General features: G+C 48.7%; 1 protein-coding gene across 8 annotated transcripts in view; it reads right to left on the reverse strand.

Annotated features, from left to right (window-relative positions):
- Nucleotides 1-15000, reverse strand: part of epb41l2 (erythrocyte membrane protein band 4.1 like 2) — a 188033-nt gene that overhangs the window by 97663 nt on the left and 75370 nt on the right. For all 8 annotated transcript variants that reach the window (XM_063223779.1, XM_063223781.1, XM_063223776.1 and 5 more), the window contains exon 4: nt 889-993. In XM_063223779.1, coding sequence (XP_063079849.1) covers nt 889-993 — 105 coding nt within the window. The remainder of the gene's footprint in view (nt 1-888; nt 994-15000) is intronic.

The following is a 15000-nucleotide window of genomic DNA, read 5'->3' on the forward strand; positions in this document are numbered from 1 at the left end:
GGAAAAGTTCAGAGCCCGGTATGAACACGGGCGGTTCGCAGATAAGCACTTTAGTGCTGAACGTAACTGGTGCGGGCACCGGCTCCAGCTCCGTTCTGGTCGGCCTGAAAGCCCTAAAAGTGCGATGGCTACACTGCATCGTACCAACGTGCCTCTCCAGCCTTCTCCATGAGCCCGCCCAGTGTGGCTTAACGCTCTGCAAGACTCCAGTTCTTAATGACAAGCCTGCATTCGTGCCCAAACACATCATGTACGGGTGTTATTTATTCTTAAAATATTCATTAAATATTACATTTAATTTATTGAGTTGTTACAGTATGGTTTTATACGTGTTATTCACACACACCCACACACAATTGATTAGTTTTGATTAGGATATTCTGGCTTTAAAGGTCGTTTTAATTCATGTATTCACAAAAACATGATGCAATTACTTTGGTTTATTTAGGGTTGTTTTTTTTTTTGTTGGGGCTTTTGAGAAAGTTAGGGTTTTCCGCAGAAGCTAACTGATGAGATTAAATTCGAAGTGTTGTGTGTTGCTATGGAGCTGATGCTGCTGTTTATTGTACTGTGTGTTCTGGTTTGTGTTATCTTTGAAGAAATAATTACACGCTTGGAAGACCGTTTCTTTTTTTTTGTAGATATTTTTTGGTCTTTTGGACTTTAATAGTGACAGTGGAGAGAGACAGGAAACGTTTTGGGAGAGAGATATGGGGAAGGATTGGCAATTTAAGGACCCGAGCCGGAATCGAACCCGGGTTGGCACAGTAGCGTCGCAGACGAGTGCCCTACCATTAAGCCACGTTAGGGCGTCATTCATTCATTTCGAATCATCTTTTTTTTTTGTTCATTTGAGTGTGGTGAGTGATGTTTTGGTGTTGGCAGTACCTTCTGGTCAGCGTTGTCCTTGTAGGCGAGTCCAAAGTAGTCCTTCTCCAGCAGATTCAGCTGTTCACACACCTTGAAGAACAGGTACTGGCCCTTGGCACGCTTCTGCAAAACACACACAGGAGAACAGCACACGGTCAAAGAAAATTCACCTGTACACACACATGTACGCACTGACACACACCCGTGTGTGTGACGTCTGAAGAAAAAGTACTAGCCCTCTGCCCGAGCGTTCACACAAACACACACACATACGTGAAAGAACACACTACAGGGGTTGTACAGGGGCTTTGAAGCATGCTATATGAACGATGCAGGCATGTATAACACACACACACACACACACACACACACACACACACACACACACACACACACACACACACACACACACACACACACACACACACACACACACACACACTTAAAAACGAATAAAATGTATCATGAAACTAACAGCTGAAGCTAGACAGATGCTTGGAGAGTTCCAGTGGATATGGAATATGGATATGGACTGGAGACACATGGAGGTCTCCAGTGAAGGTCATCACACATATGTCTTTGCTGCAAGAAAAAATACTGCAGGATAAGGGTGAACGAGCGGGCGTGTATGTGTCTGTGTGTGTGTGTGTGTGTGTGTGTGTGTGTGTGTGTGTGTGTGTGTTCGCCTGACAACAGAATGAAGGTTGTGCAAATTCTTTCACATTTCATCCCCCACCCCGGTTGTGCTCACACACGCATGCTCTCACTCACACCTTTTGCTCTACAACAAATCGCCTGAATTACGTGTGTCTCTGTGTGTGTGTGTGTGTGTGTGTGTGTGTGTGTGTGTGTGTGTGTGTGTGTGTGTGTGTGTGTGTGTGTGTGTGTGTGTGTGTGTGTCAAGAGGCCCCACTCCCTCCTCATCTGAGTGTGTGTATGACAACACATAATAACAGGTCTGCAGCAACACTCTCCTCCATCTCAGGTCTCCTGGGGGAGCGCACGCTGTGTGTGTGTGTGTGTGTGTGTGTGTGTGTGTGTGTGTGTGTGTGTGTGTGTGTGTGTGTGTGTGTGTGTGTGTGTGTGTGTGTGTGTGTGTGTGTGTGTGTGTGTGTGAGTGTGAGTCAGTCCATCTCAGGTCTCCTGGGGGAGTGCAGGCTAACAACCAACATACCAGCCGCTGGCCACAACAGCAGTGTGTAGCCTGTGTCTACCTTGGGACCAGCAGCAGTGTGAAGCCTGTGTCTACCTTGGGACCAGCAGCAGTGTGAAGCCTGTGTCTACCTTGAGACCAGCAGCAGTGTGAAGCCTGTGTCTACCTTGAGACCAGCAGCAGTGTGAAGCCTGTGTCTACCTTGGGACCAGCAGCAGTGTGTAGCCTGTGTCTACCTTGGGACCAGCAGCAGTGTGTAGCCTGTGTCTACCTTGGGACCAGCAGCAGTGTGAAGCCTGTGTCTACCTTGGGACCAGCAGCAGTGTGAAGCCTGTGTCTACCTGTAGAGCAGTGTGAAGCCTGTGTCTACCTTGGGACCAGCAGCAGTGTGAAGCCTGTGTCTACCTTGAGACCAGCAGCAGTGTGAAGCCTGTGTCTACCTTGAGACCAGCAGCAGTGTGAAGCCTGTGTCTACCTTGAGACCAGCAGCAGTGTGAAGCCTGTGTCTACCTTGAGACCAGCAGCAGTGTGAAGCCTGTGTCTACCTGTGTCTACCTTGAGACCAGCAGCAGTGTGAAGCCTGTGTCTACCTGTGTCTACCTTGGGACCAGCAGCTACTCAGTCTGAGCGTCCACTCGGAACAATCAAATGGATTTGGTCGGCTGGAAAGGAGTGCGTTGTGTGCGAGTCGAGTCCAGAGGAGAGTGTGTGAGGGAGGGAGGAGAGAGAGGTGTTGTGTTGTGTTGTGTTGTGTTGTGTTGTGTTGTGTTGTGTTGTGTTGTGTTGTGTTGTGTTGTGTTGTGTTGTGTTGTGTTGTGTTGTGTTGTGTTGTGTTGTGTTGTGTTGTGTTGTGTTGTGTTGTGTTGTGTTGTGTGTTCGTGAGAGGGAACTGGAGAGAATGCTGCCTATGAGGTGACAAAAGTGTGTGCAAAGACAGAGGGGACAGCACTGGAGGGGATGGAAAGAGTGTGAAAGGGGACGTGTGTGTGTGTGAAAGGGGACGTGTGTGTGTGTGTGTGTGTGTGTGTGTGTTGTGTGTGTGTGTGTGTGTGTGTGTGTGGTGTGTGTGTGTGTGTGTGTGTGTGTGTGTGTGTGTGTGCAGGGGGGAGGTGAGGAGACAAGGGGATGAGATGGGGGTGTGCGATCGTTTTTGTGTGTGAAGTGCATTTTTCCGCGTCTGCTGGATAAGGACGAACGAGCGTCTGTGTGTGTGTGTGTGTGTGTGTGTGTGTGTGTGTGTGTGTGTGTGTGTGTGTGTGTTCGCCTGACAACAGAATGAAGGTTGTGCAAATTCTTTCACATTTCATCCCCCACCCCGGTTGTGCTCACACAAGCATGCTCTCACTCACATCTTTTGCTCTACAACAAATCGCCCGTGTGTCTCTGTGTGTGTGTGTGTGTGTGTGTGTGTGTGTGTGTGTGTGTGTGTGTGTCAAGAGGCCCCACTCCCTCCTCATCTGAGTGTGTGTATGACAACACATAATAACAGGTCTGCAGCAACACCCTCCTCCATCTCAGGTCTCCTGGGGGAGCGCACGCTGTGTGTGTGTGTTGTGGCGGAATGCACTTCCACCATGGTCTCCAAGACTATTTGTTTCCAATGCCCCAGTAGCACACTGCACCCACAAACACACATACACCTAATTGAGGCCACTGAAGCAGTTCTACCTGAAGATGAGACGCACCTGCAGCGAGATCTGATTGAGGGGTGTGGCCGTAAGATGGCACCGCTTGTTAGATGCCAGTTTTCGAGCATTCTCGAGGGAACACAAGTGGAGGACACAGAGGAGAGAGGACACGAGGACAGAGAGAGGAGAGAGAAGCACCAGAAGCACCAGAGCGAAGCCACAAACGTACAGTATACGAGTACTAGCGAAAAAACTACCCAATTGCCACAAAGGAAGTACACACTGGGGAAGACTCCGAAATCGACTTGAACGCCAAAGAGAAGTCGTTGGCCGGGTCTGTTGTTGCCCAAAGGCTCCCGGACAGACTATTATTCGCCACTCCAGCCAAACGTGAGTCCGAATCCTTTCCTTGCGTTTGGAGTATCATGCGCTCTGAGTAACTCTCCCACGCTGCAGTGGACAATCGCTCTGCTTCACCTACAATCACACACACATGCACACACGCACATACCTCCTCCTGTCGCTCTGCTTCTCCTCCAAAACACACATACCCCCTCCCGCCGCTGCGCGCTCTGCTAGGGGCTTCACCTCAGACACACACACGCTGCGCGCTCTGCTAGGAGCTCTTCCTAGACACACACACATGCACACACGCACATAACGCACTCCCCTACATCCAAACACTGATATCCATTTTCTTTTCTCTTTCATACACACACACTGACAACTTTGGTTCCGGTTTTGATATTTCGTTGTGGGGTTTGTCTCGCTGACGAGCGAGTTGATTGTTATTGTAAGTTTGTTATATTGTTGGTAACCGGCTCGGCTGGTGGTGTTTTTTGTTAATAGTCGATTTTTTGTTGGAGTCCTGATAAAGACGTGCTGGTTTGAATCCTTGGTTTGTTGTTCGTTTATTTTGTCTCATTATTTACATTGCTGGCGGAAGCTTATAATTTAATGACAGGATTTAAAGGCCTGTCTGGCGCCTGAACTTTGGCTTATTCAGTGCCCGCCCGTAAGCGCCGCTACAGAATGGCGCCTGAACAGGGACTGGAGTGATTACTCTATAAAGGGACTGATCTCACGAACTGAACTTTTCCTCATCTCGCTTGGTGCGAGCATCTGCACACACTCACAAAACACATACATTCGTACATACATGAGCGCGTGCACACATTTGCGTCATTTACATTCATATGAAGGAACTTTGTGCTCTGGACGTTTCTTGACTAGTGCGGGCACTTGTGGACAAAAAAGAGAGAAAAAATACTGTTGAAATTGAGCTGTGCATCCTCTGCTATGCTGCTATGCTGTGTTGAATTGTTCATTCATGCTGTGCTGCTATGCTATTTTGATGTGTTGCAATGCTATGTATTCACACTGTTTATTGATGTGCTGAAATTCATAGTTAGGTCTGTGTTGACTTATTGTTGCCACACTCTTGAATTTTCTCATTCTTGTTGAACTCACTTATCTTGTGCCTGTTGCTTAAGCATTTGCTTATTGTGTTTAACTGCCTTTTTGAGGGTTGTTGATTTTCATTGGGTACTTTTTTCACTACACACACAAACACCTGACACAAACATTTCACACAACAACATTCCTCTTTATTAACACAACATTTCACAACACACAACCAAACTTGAAGCGCATGGTGCAAAGTATACAGTAACAATGTCAGAACCAGAGAACTTGGAAATGGCAGAACAGGAGAACCAACCTGAAGTTACTCTACCAGCACAACTTGCGTCACCCCCTGACATACAAACCCCTCAAGTTACACACCAAGTGCAATTACAGCTGTCTAGTACCACTGTTGCTGGAGACCCACTACCTGCTGTAACTACAGCATCCCCTGTGCTGGCCACTGGGCCGCCCAATCTGTTCACCGATGCACTCCCAGCTGTTCATACAGACCATACACAGGCCGCAACTGGCTCTCCATTGGATGCTGACTTGAAACACTCTTCCTTATGGTCTTCCAATACCTCACTCCAGCAAGACTTGCCATTGAATCTTCCTACGCCAGCCCGAACCCTTGGGGCACTGGCATTACAAACCCCCGATCACTGGGCTGTGCTCTTTGACAAGTTGAAACACCAAGAGTCTCAGATGAGTGAACTGTCCAAACAAGTGATGAGGAGTCGTTTTCACCTGGAAGGAAGACTGCAGAACATGTCAGACAATGCACAAATGCAATTCTCAAAAGTCAATGCAACACTTACTGAAAGTAAACAAAAAACGGAAAGTGAATGGGATAATGTGCTAAAAGGCATTAAAACCATGATCACAGAGGAAATCAAAAATCAAAATGCTACACAACTTTCTGAAATCCGCTTCATGGTTGAACAGTTACAAGCAGAGGTACAGCAGGAGATCTTGACACAGAGAAGAGCTTTTGAATCTGATTGCCAACACCTTTCACAAAATGTGGACACCTGTGCAAGACTTACAAATCAAATGAGCACTTCATTAGCACATCTCCCTACACACATCACCAAAGAATACAATATACTTACCAACAAGATCCAGGAGCTTGAAAAGAAGTTAGAGCAACATGTTTTGACTGCTTCTCCACTTGCCAAGCTGTCAGCTGCTCACACTTCTGCTGCAGCCACTCCAGCTTCACTGCCTGTATCCATGGCAACCGTTCCATCTACTGGAGTCAAATCAGATCATCTGAAAGTTCTGAAATTGTCATTCCCCACTTTTGGCAAAACAAATGATGATCCAGACCCTGTTCTTTACCTTTCCAAATGCCGTGACTTTCTGGCCATACACCCACTGACAGACACAGAGATTCTGGCAGCTTTCAGAACCGCTCTCCATGGCACAGCTAGAGACTGGTGGGAAATCGCCATGACCGAGGTCCTCACATGGGCCCAATTCGAAAAAAAATTCCTAACTGCTTTCTTGTCTGACGACTATGAGGAGGAACTCACAGACCGTGTGCGAAACCGCAAACAAAAAGTGAATGAATCTATCCGTGACTTCTCTTTCTCATATCGTGCCCTGTGTAAACAGTGGAAACCCACCATTACCGAAGCAGAGATCGTCAAAATGATTCTGAAGAACATAAAACCACAGCTGGCTACCTACTTACGCGGTCGTGCCCAGACTGTGGAAGAGCTGGTCAGACTAGGTCATCAGCTGGAGAAAGACCTAGAACAACAATCCTTGTATGAGACACAACACAACACCCGAGATAAGAACCCACAGAGGGGCAGCGTTCCCAAACCTACTGACACAGACACACTGATCACTTGCTGGCGCTGCAAAGGGCAACACCTTCCTGGTTCCTGCCCACAATACCAAGCCTCTGGAGGCCGCCAAAACACACAGCATCATCAAAAGAACAATCCCCGACCACACAAGCCAGCACAGCAGGGCAGTGGAAGCGTCACTCTCACAGTCTCACAGACAGAAAATGTACTGGCAGGACGCTCCTTCACTATCCCACGACAACTGGTAGTCACCATCAATGTTGGACCGTGGAATGGCAGAGCTATCGTTGACACAGGGGCCAGCTACACACTCATCCATGAGTTGGTCTGGAAAGCTCTCAAACGGCCAAAAGAAGACTTGAAGCCTTGGATTAGCGGACCGCTCTTCTTGGCCAATGGCGAGAGTGAAACACCCCTGGGCAAAGTCGAAGTGACCGTCAACCTAGGTGACGTTGCATGCACCTACGAAGTGGCAGTCCTACCCCCTAAAGCTCTGGCCTACAAAGTGGTGCTTGGACTTGACTACTTAGTCCACAGCGGCTTGCAAATCCATGCAGCTGACTATCAGTATAGCTTCAAGGGGAGACCCGAGAAATACCTGTTCCTACAGAATGATGCACACACCACACTACACAATACACCACACATGACTACTCTTATGTCTTGCATACCTCCTCCTTACATACCAGAAGAGCCGTTGAAGCTGACCGCTCAAGATTACATAGATCTTGCAGTCGAGAACGCAGAGGTGGAAAACTGGGAGAAGGCTGGTCTCAGACAGTTACTGGAATCAAAGCCAGATCTGTGCACTCTTAAACCAGGACGGACTGATGTTCTGAAACACAGAATCCACACCACCAGTGAAGTACCCATCAAGCAAAAACCGTACAGGAAATCTGCTGTAAAACGCCAGATCATAGAGCAGCACCTGAAAGAGATGCTTGATGGAAGAGTGATTGAGCCATCATATTCGGGGTGGACTTCACCAGTCGTTCTTGTCCCAAAACAGTGTGGAACACTCAGGTTCTGTGTCGATTACCGAAAGCTCAATGCCGTCACAGAGACTGATGCCTACCCAATACCAAACATAAATGAACTCCTTGAGTCACTTGCGGGTTCCGCAATCTTCTCCACCCTAGACTTAAATAGTGGCTACTGGCAGGTCGCCATGGACCCTGCAAGCGTGGCAAAGACGGCATTCATCACCCACATGGGCACTTTCCAATTCAGAGTCATGCCCTTCGGCTTAAAGAACGCCCCAGCCAGCTTCCAACGCCTAATGGACTTGGTCTTGGCTGACCTGAAAGGAAAGATATGTCTAGTGTACCTTGACGATATTGTGATTTACTCACCATCTGTGGAACGTCATTTCCAAGACCTCAATGCCGTACTCACAAAACTTCACACCGCAGGTCTCAGCCTGAACCTGAAAAAATCCAAATTCTGCATGAGGGAAATCAAGTACTTGGGCCACATCGTATCTGCCCAGGGCATCACTGCAGACCCCGCAAAAGTGGAAGCCATCAAGGCCTACCCGGCTCCTACCACAGTCAAGGAGGTGCAGAGATTCCTGGGACTAGCAGGATGGTACCACCGCTTTGTACCTGGTTTCTCACAAATCGCAGAACCACTAAACTCGCTCAAGAAGAAAGGCCATGTCTTCCGATGGGATGACAAATGTGAGCATGCTTTTCAGACTTTGAAAGACCACCTTACATCTCCTCCCGTGCTTGGTCACCCTGACTTGTCTCTTCCATTCTACGTGTACACTGATGCCAGTGATTTGGGACTTGGTGGTATCCTGACCCAAAGGAGGGGAATCGGACACGAAGAGGTCATCGCTTTCGCAAGCAGAAGCCTCAACAAGGCAGAAAAGAATTACTCTGCTACTGAGAAGGAATGCCTTGCGGTGGTCTGGGCCCTAGAGAAATGGCAGCACTACCTGGAACCGAAAACCTTCACCGTAGTGACCGACCATGCTGCCTTGCAGTGGGTGTTCAGCAGCACCAAGACATCCAGTCGTCTCCTTCGCTGGGCTCTCCGCCTCCAGAAGTTCAACTTCATCATTGAATACAGAAAGGGGAAGCTCAATGTGGCACCCGATGCTCTGTCCCGCTCGACTGTTGGACCTTCATGCGTGCTGGCCGTAAGTCAAGACGGGTCAGAAGATTTCCCTTTCTCTTCCATAACGCTCTGGGAGGAACAGCATAAAGACCCCAAGATCCAGGCAGTTCTGGAGAACCTGGCTAGAGGCTGTAAGGAGACGGAGGAACAGTATGCAGTGCTCGATGACACACTGTACAGAAAAATTACACAGGACGACAAGCAGCACTTCAGAGTGTGGGTACCTAAAATACTCATCCCTTCACTTTTGTCTGCATACCATGACTCTCCTTGGTGTGGACACCAAGGCATGTTCAAGACTTACAAGCGAGTTCACAATGTAGCATACTGGCCAAAGATGTGGGATGAGGTGCGCAGCTTTGTGCGCGAATGTAAAATCTGCCAGACCCGCAAAGGTGAAAGCCGTAAGAAAAGCGGTAAACTTCAACAGACAGCCGTAAGCTACCCCAACGAGATGCTGGGAGTAGACCTCATGGGGCCCCTACCCCGCAGCTCAAGCCGGCATGAACACCTTCTGGTCCTGGTCGATTACTACACCCGCTGGGTAGAGCTGTTTCCACTACGCACAGCCTCCGCTGCCGTGGTAGCCCGCATTGTCCGTGATGAAATACTTACCCGCTGGGGCGTGCCTGACCACATCCTGTCCGACAGAGGGCCGCAGTTCGTCTCCAGCGTGTTCAAGGAACTCTGCCAGACCTGGAAAGTCACACCCAAACTTACCACCACTTACCACCCACAAACAAACCTGACCGAGAGGGTCAATCGGAACCTGAAGGCGATGATCGCGTCATATGTCTCCGACAATCACAAAAAGTGGGACCAATACCTACCTGAACTCCGTTTCGCCCTCAACTCCGCTGTCCATGAGACCACCGGAATTACTCCTGCCGAGTTACACCTGGGAAGGAAACTGCGTAGTCCCATGGACAACCTCCTTAGAGGACAGAACCTCAACCCTGACGACGCCGGATACAATGTTGTGCAACACTTGGCAGACCTGCAAAAGAAAGCACACATTAGCAGCAAGAAGGCAAAGGCCAGACAACTTAGGAACTACAACAAAAACAGAAAAGATGTTGAATACTTACCTAAGGACAGAGTGTGGGTGCGCAACCATGTTCTGTCGTCCAAGGCCAAACACTTCTCTGCAAAGCTGGCGCCCAGATGGAAAGGTCCTTACAGAGTCTTACAGCAGCTAGGCCCTGTCAACTTCGAGGTAGTCCGGGAGGACACAGGGGAACATCGGCACAATGTGCACGTGTGCAACATGAAGCCTTGCTTTCCCACAGCGGCACAGGTCGAACGGCAGGAAAGAGAGGCCCTCTTAAAAGTTTTTGAAGATGAGTCTAGTGACGACGACTTCCTTGGTTTCACATAGCCACATCTCTTGCCAACCATGGGTTGTCTTCCCATGGAGGGGGGAGTGTGGCGGAATGCACTTCCACCATGGTCTCCAAGACTATTTGTTTCCAATGCCCCAGTAGCACACTGCACCCACAAACACACATACACCTAATTGAGGCCACTGAAGCAGTTCTACCTGAAGATGAGACGCACCTGCAGCGAGATCTGATTGGGGGGTGTGGCCGTAAGATGGCACCGCTTGTTAGATGCCAGTTTTCGAGCATTCTCGAGGGAACACCAGTAGAGGACACAGAGAGGACAGAGAACAGAGGAGAGAGGACACGAGGACAGAGAGAGAGAGAGAAGCACAGAGAAGCACCAGAGCGAAGCCACCAACTTACAGCGTACGAGTACTAGCGAAAAAACTACCCAATTGCCACAAAGGAAGTACACACTGGGGAAGACTCCGAAATCGACTTGAACGCCAAAGAGAAGTCGTTGGCCGGGTCTGTTGTTGCCCAAAGGCTCCCGGACAGACTATTATTCGCCACTCCAGCCAAACGTGAGTCCGAATCCTTTCCTTGCGTTTGGAGTATCATGCGCTCTGAGTAACTCTCCCACGCTGCAGTGGACAATCGCTCTGCTTCACCTACAATCACACACACATGCACACACGCACATACCTCCTCCTCGCTCTGCTTCTCCTCCAAAACGCACATACCCCCTCCCGCCGCTGCGCGCTCTGCTAGGGGCTTCACCTCAGACTCACACACGCTGCGCGCTCTGCTAGGAGCTTCTTCCTAGACACACACACATGCACACACGCACATAACGCACTCCCCTACATCCAAACACTGATATCCATTTTCTTTTCTCTTTCATACACACACACTGACAACTTTGGTTCCGGTTTTGATATTTCGTTGTGGGGTTTGTCTCGCTGACGAGCGAGTTGATTGTTATTGTAAGTTTTGATGTTGTCTTGTAACCGGCTCGGCTGGTGGTGTTTTTGTTGGAGTCCTGATAAAGACGTGTTGGTTTGAATCCTTGGTTGTTGTTCGTTTATTTTGTCTTATTATTTACATTGCTGGCGGAAGCTTATAATTTAGTGACAGGATAAAGGCCTGTCTGGCGCCTGAACTTTGGCTTATTCAGTGCCCGCCCGTAAGCGCCGCTACAGTGTGTGTGTGTGTGTGTGTGTGTGTGTGTGTGTGTGTGTGTGTGTGTGTGTGTGTGTGTGTGTGTGTGTGTGTGTGTGAGTGTGAGTGTGAGTGTGAGTCAGTCCATCTCAGGTCTCCTGGGGGAGTGCAGGCTAACGACCAACATACCAGCCGCTGGCCACAACAGCAGTGTGTAGCCTGTGTCTACCTGTGTCTACCTTGGGACCAGCAGCAGTGTGTAGCCTGTGTCTACCTTGGGACCAGCAGCAGTGTGAAGCCTGTGTCTACCTTGAGACCAGCAGCAGTGTGAAGCCTGTGTCTACCTTGAGACCAGCAGCAGTGTGAAGCCTGTGTCTACCTTGGGACCAGCAGCAGTGTGTAGCCTGTGTCTACCTTGGGACCAGCAGCAGTGTGTAGCCTGTGTCTACCTTGGGACCAGCAGCAGTGTGAAGCCTGTGTCTACCTTGGGACCAGCAGCAGTGTGAAGCCTGTGTCTACCTGTAGAGCAGTGTGTAGCCTGTGTCTACCTTGGGACCAGCAGCAGTGTGAAGCCTGTGTCTACCTTGGGACCAGCAGCAGTGTGAAGCCTGTGTCTACCTTGAGACCAGCAGCAGTGTGAAGCCTGTGTCTACCTGTGTCTACCTTGAGACCAGCAGCAGTGTGTAGCCTGTGTCTACCTTGAGAGCAGTGTGAAGCCTGTGTCTACCTGTGTCTACCTTGAGACCAGCAGCAGTGTGAAGCCTGTGTCTACCTGTGTCTACCTTGGGACCACCAGCTACTCAGTCTGAGCGTCCACTCGGAACAATCAAATGGATTTGGTCGGCTGGAAAGGAGTGCGTTGCGTGCGAGTCGAGTCCAGAGGAGAGTGTGTGAGGGAGGGAGGAGAGAGAGGTGTTGTGTTGTGTTGTGTTGTGTTGTGTTGTGTTGTGTTGTGTTGTGTTGTGTTGTGTTGTGTTGTGTTGTGTTGTGTTGTGTTGTGTTGTGTTGTGTTGTGTTGTGTTGTGTTGTGTTGTGTTGTGTTGTGTTGTGTTGTGTTGTGTGTTCGTGAGAGGGAACTGGAGAGAATGCTGCCTATGAGGTGACAAAAGTGTGTGCAAAGACAGAGGGGACAGCACTGGAGGGGATGGAAAGAGTGTGAAAGGGGACGTGTGTGTGTGTGAAAGGGGACGTGTGTGTGTGTGTGTGTGTGTGTGTGTGTGTGTGTGTGTGTGTGTGTGTGTGTGTGTGTGTGTGTGTGTGTGTGTGTGTGTGTGTGTGTGTGTGTGTGCAGGGGGGAGGTGAGGAGACAAGGGGATGAGATGGGGGTGTGCGATCGTTTTTGTGTATGAAGTGCATTTTTCCGCGTCTGCTCCTCCCTGGCAGACAAGGGAAGCATTTCAGCTATGCCGACTGGGACAACATCGCTCATTCAGCATGAATGTCACTGGAAAGCACTTCTGTTCCGCAATTCTGTTCCACACTTCTCTCTGTCTGTATGTCTGTCTGTCTGTCTTTCTCTCTTTGACTGACTGTCTGTCTCTGTCTGTCTGTCTGTCTTTCTCTCTTTGACTGTCTGTCTGCCTCTATGTCTGTCTGTCGTCTGTCTCTCCGTCTGTCTGTCTCTCTCTCCGTCCGTCCATCTGTCTGTCTGTCTGTCTGTCTGTCTGTCTCTTTCTCTCCGTCTGTCTGTCTCTCTCTCTCTCCGTCTGTCTGTCCCTCTCTCTCCGTCTGTCTGTCCCTCTCTCTCCGTCTGTCTGTCTCTCTCTCTCTCCGTCTGTCTGTCTGTCTCTCTGTGTGTCTGTCAGTCTGTCTGTAATTTGTTGAATTTGGGCGGAATTTAGCGCATTTTGGCGGTTTTTGAGAACCTTTTGAGCAGCATTTGATCACATCTACAACACTGTCCTTGAAGCCAGAACACAATGACAGGATGATATTTCTGTCCAAAAATCTGTAGGCTCAAAAGCGTCATGCTATTGCCTTTTACATAATTATTACAATTCAGTTTTATTTTGTTCATCCCCTTCTTGGTTATATTCCATTTTGTAATTTTTAAATAACTATGTGCACAAAATTCAGTTGGTTATTATCGTTCAATAATCGTGATTTCAATTTTGAGCCAAATAATCATGATGATCATTGTTTCAATAATCGAGCAGCCCTACTCTATACACACTTCAGTTTAGTTTCCAGGTCACAGTAAGACTTTCACTCTCAGGTAACAGACACATTCTCGGTGTGATCCACACGCTCACTTTCAGGTAACAGACACGTTCTTGGTGCTATCCACACGCTCACTTTCAGGTAGGGCTGCACGATTATGGAAAAAAACATTATCACGATTATTTGGGTCAAAATCGGAATCACGATTATTAATCACGATTATTAATTTTTTTGCTGAATTTTATTTAAAATAATAAAAAAAATGAAATATATCCAAGAATTAATTGTATACGGGACGAACAAAATAAAACCGAATTGTAATAACTATGTAAAAGGCAATAGCATGAAACTTAGGTGGACAGATTTCTGGCCAGAAACACCAACCTGTCAATATATTCTGGCTTCAAGGATGCTTGAAGGCAGGTCACCATTGCCACGATTAAATCACGATCATTATCACCATGTCGATATCACTACTAAATCATCATTTTCGATTATTTTCGATTAATTGTGCAGCCCTACTTTCAGGTGCCTGCGACAACAGAGGCCGTCACCTGAGCTGCTGCCACCGTTAGTAGGAGAGAGCAGCCAGACACAACTGGGTGGGGTTTTACAGCACGGTATGAGTGTGTGTGTGTGTGTGTGTGTGTGTGTGTGTGTGTGTGTGTGTGTGTGTGTGTGTGTGTGTGTGTGTGTGTGTGTGTGTGTGTGTGTGTGTGTGTGAGTCCGTACAAATGTGTGTATTTTGGTGGGGGTGGAGGGTGACCAACATACCCCCGTGTGTGTGTGTGTGTGTGTGTGTGTGTGTGTGTGTGTGTGTGTGTGTGTGTGTGTGTGTGTGTGTGTGTGTGTGTGTGTGTGTGTGTGTGTGTGTGTGTGTGTGTGTGTGTGTGTGTATCCGTACAAATGTGTGTGTTTTGGTGGGGGTGGAGGGTGACCAACATACCCACCCGTGTGTGTATGTGTGTGTGTATGGCCATCTACAGCCATCCGTGTGTGTGTGTGTGTGTGTGTGTGTGTGTGTGTGTGTGTGTGTGTGTGTGTGTGTGTGTGTGTGTGTGTGTGTGTGTGTGTGTGTGTGTCTTTAGAGCGTGTGCACGTGCCTGTGTGTCAGGTTTTGTTTGCCTACATGCTCAAAACAACTGACAGAGAGAAAAAAAGAGGAGCGCTCAAAAGGTCTCATGTTATCATGCCCTATGGGAATCGGTCGCAACGGTTGGCGCTCTACAAACCGACCAATCAGAGGCCTCCTAGCCGTGCTGGTGTTTACTAAGACGGGGATGGATTAACCTGTTAAGCCCACAGAGGCCAACAAGGCTGCTGCTCTCCGCTCCTCTCCTCTCATCCCCCCCCCTCTC

This window comes from Engraulis encrasicolus, chromosome 18 (genome assembly GCF_034702125.1).
Source record: "Engraulis encrasicolus isolate BLACKSEA-1 chromosome 18, IST_EnEncr_1.0, whole genome shotgun sequence".
Lineage (NCBI taxonomy): Eukaryota > Metazoa > Chordata > Actinopteri > Clupeiformes > Engraulidae > Engraulis > Engraulis encrasicolus.